This window comes from Gavialis gangeticus, unplaced genomic scaffold (assembly GCF_001723915.1).
Source record: "Gavialis gangeticus isolate Ggan-Ray unplaced genomic scaffold, GavGan_comp1, whole genome shotgun sequence".
Lineage (NCBI taxonomy): Eukaryota > Metazoa > Chordata > Crocodylia > Gavialidae > Gavialis > Gavialis gangeticus.
The window spans coordinates 148,038,716-148,046,597 of NW_017729025.1; the positions used below are offsets into that span (position 1 = coordinate 148,038,716).

At 42.3% G+C, this 7,882-nt stretch overlaps 1 protein-coding gene across 2 annotated transcripts in view; it reads right to left on the reverse strand.

The window, feature by feature from the left end:
• The window catches only part of MRPL23 (mitochondrial ribosomal protein L23), a 19,852-nt gene that overhangs the window by 11,372 nt on the left and 598 nt on the right, over window positions 1-7,882 (reverse strand). For both annotated transcript variants that reach the window (XM_019519734.1, XM_019519735.1), the window contains exons 2-4: window positions 6,561-6,683; window positions 4,287-4,369; window positions 2,156-2,229 (exon numbers count right to left, since the gene is read on the reverse strand). In XM_019519734.1, coding sequence (XP_019375279.1) covers window positions 2,156-2,229; window positions 4,287-4,369; window positions 6,561-6,683 — 280 coding nt within the window. The remainder of the gene's footprint in view (window positions 1-2,155; window positions 2,230-4,286; window positions 4,370-6,560; window positions 6,684-7,882) is intronic.

Below are 7,882 nucleotides of genomic sequence, written 5' to 3' on the forward strand. Positions count from 1 at the left end.
CCATTGTTTGTGAAGGAGAACCTATGTTAGTGTATTTTTCAGTTGATTCTTGAAGCCTAAGGTGCTTCCTGTATTAAAAGCTAAATGGAGAATAGATCCAGAAAGTTGAGAACAAAGGCTACATTGTAACTCATATCTACAAGTCATCTTTTAGTAGGGAAAGTCTCACTGAAAAAACAAAATAAAGAAACAGAGAAGCGGACATGCAGAGACTTGAAAGTAAAGACAGTGCTAGGGGCCAGCAGGAAGAGTGAATATAAAGGATAGTAAAGGGGAAAAAGGAGACTGGGAGCCTAAATAAGGTGAAGGGAAACAGAAAACTTGCATACTATGGTAGTTAGGTAATTTCCTAAGTTATTTTTCAGCACCGCTTATTATTACTACCATAGTACCTGCAGGCCTAGTAATAGCTCAGCACTCTGCTAGCTTAGGCTCTGAACAAGCACAGGACAAAAAGAGGGTCCTTGCTCCACGGTATAAATGCTGCATCTGGGCACAAAATAATGGGGAAGTGTAGGGTTTTTAAATGCTACACCTTACAGATGTGGTGCTGCCTAACTTGAGATGAGCAGTGCCTGTGCATGCTTTCAGTCAGCAACCTGTTTCACAACACAAGGATATTTTGTTCCACCTTCAAGAGTCCAAATCCGCTGGTGGGGACAACCTAATTCCTTCACAACTCAACAGCAAGAAGAAACAAGACCAAGCCAAACAAAGACTATGAAATAGGTTTACATTGTGGATCCGTTCAAACTGTTCTGATGAAAATGAACCCAAGGCTCTGAAAGCAGAAAAGCCAAAGCAAGAGGCTAAGGCAGTAGCAGCCTCTTTATTAGAGGACAAGTGGCCAGAGATGGTAGATGGTCCAAGAGGTATAATAATTCCTCCCATCCCTTGAACATCCTCTACCTAGGGCTCTTTTTGAGTTTTGACTACAACTTGCAATCACTCCATCACAAAGAGGAACCTGAGAAAAACAGACACAAGAGACCACAGTCTTCTGTTTTTATCTCAGTAGAATCAGGGGAGATCAAACTTATAACCTACCAGACCTGGACAACTGTTATATAGCTACACTTATTTCACCTTTTTCTCTAAAAAATCTTGTTGCCTCCATATAAGAAAGCTTTAAAGGAATGTTTTAAGGTTGCCAAGCCAAGCACTGACAAATTAAGAAATTCAGCATATGCACAAGGAAGCAAACTGTTATAGTTTTAATGATATAATGAAAGCCCCACAAAAACCCTGCCTCATTCAGAACACATGGAGGGGTAAGGGAGTCGAGCTGAGTTTTCATAGGCAACAGTCCTAAAGTTCCAGTGCGTGATTCTGCAGCCTAAATAATGTTCTTTAAATGCAGTTTCTGCGTTCATGATTTTTCATATGGAAACTATGTTTATGTCTGTTTAGGAATATTCAGCACTCTTTCCACTTGGGCAGCCAACTAGTATGTTAAAATCCAACTTAGCCACAAAGCCAACTTGTTAGACATGACTGAAAGCTCTTTAAGAGACAATGCCTTACACCAGGGGTGACCAACCCGCGGCTCCGGAGCCACACGTGGCTCTCCAGAAGTTAATATGCGTCTCCTTGCATCTTTGCACAAGCACACAGTGACCAGCTTCCATTTGGTCACTGTGTGCTTGTGCAAAAATACAAGGAAATGCATATTAACTTCTGAAGGTCCACATGTGGCTCCAGAGCCACAAGTTGGCCACCCCTGCCTTATGCTCTTCTTACCACTTGAGACATCCAAAAAGTTTCATTAAGCTGCTCCCTTGACCTTATAGTGTATTCTGTCACTTACCAAACATTTCAGCAGTCACAAGGGATGAACCTTCCAGCCCAGAGTAAAGCATCAAGCTGGTATTTATTGGCACAGTGACACTCAGCGTCATCAGACTGTAAGAGACTTAAGCCTCAAACAAAATGGGATTTAAAACTTAAAAATCAAACCCAAACAAATCATTAAGATAAACTGTCTTACTAAAGCAAATCTCATCATAAGGTCTGGAAGGGAGGAAAATGCTGTTAGTCACAGGCAAGCAGAAATCCCAGAAGTATACAGAACAGTGGACAATTCACTGACCCCTTTTCCTAACTGTGTTGGTTAACCTATTTCACCACCGCAAAAAACATATACATCTTTACTCACCAGCTGCACATAGGCAACCTTGTAATCTGGGCACTTCACTTTCTGGTTCTTATGGTTCCTCTTCTTGTTTTTGCCTGTTCAAGTGAAGACAGACTTACACTTATATTACAATAGCTTCAAGTTAACCAAATGCAAGCTAATTCAGCTGATCTGAGCTTTGATTTACTGTGACAAAAAATTCACAGGGGAGGGAAAGAGAGGCACCAATCACCCAAGACTTGGATCCTCAAGAGTATTTAGCCAGTATTTTCAATGGACATTCTAGACCTAAGTAACTTGACCCATGGTTTCATGGGAAGTTTGTGGTGGAGTAAAGAACTAAACCCTAGTCCTTAAAATGTTAGGGTAATACCCTGGCTACTGGGCCATCTATTCTCCTTCATCAGCTTTGGGGAACCAATATTCTCAAAGAAGAAAACAGTCATTCATTAAACAGCTGCAAGATCACTGCCCCCTCTCCAAGGAGCTACCAATAGAAGCTATATTATATATTTATCATTCCACCTTTTCTGCTCCTCTCCCCAGGCTGGGTGGTCATTTCTCAATCTCAGCTCTCCCCACTATCAATTCTAACCCCATGCCAGGTAAGTGTTCAAGTTCTCCGACAGTAGGTGATCACTTGCTGTCATTTCCACCTAGTGGACACACTCTACCACCAAGGGTAGGATTTTTTTTAGTGGGTGATGGTTTGGATCACAAGGTTGGCTATCAATAGTTTTCAGAATGTAGAACTGCATGCAGTCAGTGTGATATATTTAAATAAAACAAAACTGAACTGAATATTTGCAGCCTTTCCCATGTTCTCTATCAATATTAAAAACTTCCCTGTTTTTTTCTTCATCAGATTTCTCCTATTTCTCCTCCCCAACCCTCCACCTTTTTTCTTTATGTCCTCCTCACTGTTGTCCAGTACACACACATCCCCCAAACAATTCTTCCTCTAACTGCAGGGTGCAGACCAAAATGTGGACTTGAGACCTAATCCACCTGTAACTGTATCTTGGCCTACCCTGGAAGTTTTCCACTATTTCAGTCTGGGGTTACCCTGAGAATTCTCTTAGTGTAATTTAATTCTAGAACATAAGAACACATGAAGTGTCATACTGGATCAGACAGTCTATCTAGTCCAGCATGCGGTCTTTGACAGTGGCAGAAGTAGATGCTAGAGAACAATGTACCAGATAAATTTAGAGCAGTGGTGCTCAAATGTTTTGGTCCCATGGACCAGGTGAATGACGTGGGGCCGACTGGTAGGCCTAGGCATCACACAGCCCCTGCCCAGTCCCACACATTTGGATCAGGCTCTGTGCTGCCCCAGGCACCTAATCTTGCAGGGCTCCTCCACACATTCATTGGGAACCCTGCAAGCCAGATGATCTGGCGCTATCTGTCAGATCTGGCCCGCAGGCCAGAGGAAACTACTACAACTGTTTTGTGCAACAGCCATTAATACATCTATCATCCATTAATTTATCTAGTCCCTTTTTGACTCTGGCTATGCTACCTGCCTCTACCACCTCCTGTGGCAATGAATCCAATAAGTTAACTACAAGTAAAAAAAAGTACTTCCTCTTCTTAGTTTTAAACCTGTCGTCTACTAATTTCAGTGGGTGCCCTTTAGTCCCTAACTTACCAAAATTCTTCCATCTCTCTTGAACAGACTCTGGCCCTCATGCTGAACTACAGGACGGCTAGATGGCATGAAATACAATATGAAAACACATGAACTGAGAAGAGAAACTGACTACCTTATGACAAGGATGGGTGATTCTTTGGGCTCAAAAGCAAGGGAACTTAACTGAACGAATGCGAAGATCAAGTTCTCCCTTTTCCCACAAAACAATAGCCTCTTCTGAGGGAATTTAAAGGTCAAAGATAGAGGATATAACACAACTCAGGAATGACCATAGGAACAGAGCTGTCCTTCAACTTGAGGGACAGGAAGTGGATGGTTGCTGCAGAGCACTGGTAAAACCTCTGGTATGAAAGGAAGATGGGGAGGGAAGACATTCCACTATAGTATCCTTCAAAATATCAGTAAATCAAGCCTGGTTACTATAAAAATAGCAGTAGGATGAACTGGCTGAATTTTTTTCAGACACCCCAAAGAGGTGGTGAGCCCTAAACTCACCAAACTGTATCCTGGTCCTCACAACAGCTACTGGAACATTGTATATTTTTTCAAGGTAGTTTTTAATATCCAGTCTTGTCATCCTGCACAAAAATTTTGGAGAGAAGGAAAGAAAGAAATATGTAAATATTTAAACCAAACTCCAACTGAACACAAAATATTTATAAAGCAAGTCATTAGTTCAGAGCAAATACGTCTTTCCCCTTTGAGCAAGGTAATTTTATAGGCACAAAAATATAAAACATGGTGCCAGAGCAACCCCTAATCTATAGGCTGCAACACTGACAGACATTTAAGTTTCTGTAGTTTCAGTACTCAAGGCTCCCGATTCTTGCTCTATTCTCTCTCCCTGAACCAACTGACAATTTTTTTTCCCTTCATAGAGTTCTCTAACAGTCTCCACAAATGTGTAGACTTTATGGTGTCAGCCTAGACTGGTCAGGCAAAATGGTGACTCATCCACTTGTTCTGAGTAACACACTTCTCCAGTTCTCTTAACAGCCAACTTATTTATACTCCCAAGCTTTTTTTTTGGCTAGATGGAAAAGCTTGTTAGCAAGTGTCCTCAGAAAGTGGAACTAAGGAGAGCTGAAAAGTAGCCATGGCCTTCACAGCCCATAAAAGATGCTACAGGTACAGAAGTTCTCTCAAATTTGATATCCTAAAAAAACAATAATCACACTTAGCTTTCCTATTCTTAGGGCAATATTCTAGTTATTCCTTTCAAGTCTATCTGCTTTTATTGGTTTCCAAAGTGAAAAATCTTAATGTGTCAAAATGCTGATTTATATTTAAGTGGAAATAATGGCAGCAAAACTGCTATATACATAATGCTGTGCTTTTTTGCACTTTCCATTACACAAAATTAAGTACTTTCTGATATATTAAGCTTCCCACTGCCCCAGCATTGAAGACATGTACTAAACACAATTTACAGTCATTGATTTGAGACAAAAAAACTTTTAGTGACCTGTCCAAGGTTACAATGAACCAGTGCTAGAGGTAGAACTGGAACCGAGAATTCTAGGCTACCAATGTCTATCCTAATCACACATCAAAATGTCCTTTCTATGTAATGAATTATTACAATATCAAAGTCCAATCAAATTTGTAGAGAGGGTTATATAACCTACTTTAGCAGTACTCTCTTTCTTGCTGGTCACCACCTATTGATGTGCTGGTAATAAATAGAAACTGGTCTTTGAAATCCAAGGTGTGATGCCCATTTCACTCTCCTTCTTCTAGAAAACCCTTTACCAAATTAGAAAGCCAGTGGAGAGGCTCCACTGCAGCTGGCAAAGAAAACCCTTGACCCCAACGAAGCTCCAAAAGTAGTGATGTATGCAAGGATTTTTTTGACAGGGTTTTGCTTACAGAGACAAAGCTAGACAACCAAGTCAGTCAGGCCCTCTCAATTCAAGATCTAATTTGAAACAGGATATAAAACCCTAAACTCGATCTGCATGATAAGTATGATCACACAGCAACCAACTATTAACAGTTTTAGATCTGGTGCCCTACCACTTTAGCCTGTGATCCCATTGGAACTCAGAGCCTGTGAGCCCAGCAGAACTCAAGGGCAAACTTAATTTTAAGTCCACAGAGACGATATCTAAAAGAACACGAAACATGCAGGAAGCAGTGGTGATTACTGAATGGGTGTTAACCGTTCCCTCTCCATTGGTACAGAACTCATCCCCCAACATGTTAGAGAGACCCTTTATTCTTAGAAATGCCCTATTTTGGTCAAGAACTAGAAGTGAGGTCTTGAGAACTTATGACAATTAAAGATCTAGCACCCTTTTAATAAGTGAAGGGATGCACCTAAGGTGCATCTAGCACCTAAGGATGCTACCTGATAGTTCTCAAGTTTCAGTCATAAAAACATTCCTCACATCCCATTTCCAAATGCCACGTAGTATTGCTGTATTTCACCCAACTGGCAGCTGCATTTCAGTGTTCCCCAAGAAACAATATGCAAAGGGCTCCTGGATAGGTCACAAGAAAAGGTGTAAAGGATATTTTCAGTTCCAGGAGAAAGCCACTGCAATGCGTATGCAACCTTCACAGCTCACCCTGCAGCAGAGTCATCTGCTAAAATGGCTAAAGCTATGTGTTACAACACCAGCTATCTAATCAATTTTAAAAGCCAGCCACAGTTCTCATTAAACTAGTACTTCACAAAAACTGGAACATTTGTGTTGCTGGCCCTGAGAACATCCCAAGAGAGAAACGGGCATCCCATTCTCCCACTGCCTTTCCATTTGCACTTACTGCATGGAGACACGGAACTGCACCACATCTTCTGGCTGTGGCACACCTGGCCTCACCAGTGTCATGAAGAAATTAGTGCGGAAAATCCTCAGCTGGGGGTTCCCCAGCTGGTACAGGGGGTAGCTGCCATGAGAGGAAAAGAACAATTACTCACAAGGCACAAAAAGTTCTAATAACGCGCCCCTCCCTCCCCCAGTTATATTTTGCTCCCTGCAAGGAAAAAAAAGCAGTCCCTTACAGCACACAATGCAAAGCACAACCATCTCCCCCCTACAACTGTACTTTCTTAAATTGGCCAATGCCTTGGCCAGATCTACATTTCAGGATTTAAAAAGAAAAAGAAAGCAGGAAGCCTGCACCCAGGACCAGTCATGGTGTTGGCTACACCTTCATCTAAGGTTCAGGTTTGATTCAGAGTCAGCCAGCCTGCTGCTTCTCAGCTTGATTAAATATTGTTAGAACAGACCAGCCACAGAACTTCTGAAAGCGATTGTGTGTGTCCACACCCTTAAACAGGATTCAGCCTTGGCTAACCCGTGTGTTTCTGGACTTTAAAAACAAAATTTAACAAGGCAGCCTGCATCCAGAAACAGTCACAGCTTGGGCGACTCAGGGTTAACACCACATGATGCTCCTACAGCAATGACATTCAACCTGGCTGCCTCTAGATGCTCTCGAGGGTGCTGCTCAACACAGAACTGGCAGGCGTGCCAACAGGATTCATGAGTTAAACTCTCTGCATGTCTGCTCCACCTGAGCATCTCTGCCCCTTCCCTCCGCTGTGCTTCCCCTGCTGTAAACAGAGACCCGAAGGACACCTTGCTTTTGAAAGCTTACCTAACTTTACCCCAGTGATGCAGTCAGGCCAAGAAAAGCAAGTGCCCCAAAACTTTCTTGCCTCTTGCATAAACCCTGGACTGTCATGGCTACAACAGAAATTAAGCTAATAGGGGCTGAATTCTGTCACTCTGATAAGACAATCCCCAAGGAACTCGATGGGGATCCAGTCTGGGCTGAGCTTTCTGAGCTCCAGGCAGCAGCAAAGCTGCTCATTTGGGAGAAAAAAGCAAGCAAAAGCAAAGGCCCCTGGTCACACATTACATATATGATGGAACAGGAAGGCCACATGCATAGGGTTACCGTATGTCCAGGTTTTCACAGGCATGTCTTCTTTTTAGGCCCTATCTCCATCCCGGCTTTTTTTTTTAAATATAAACAAATGGCTAGCATTTTGCTCTACTCAGCATCAAAGTTTTTTTCCCAGCACTTCCCAGGCTGCCACAGCAAGAAGCTGCTTAGAGCTGGGGGGAAGAGTGATTGGA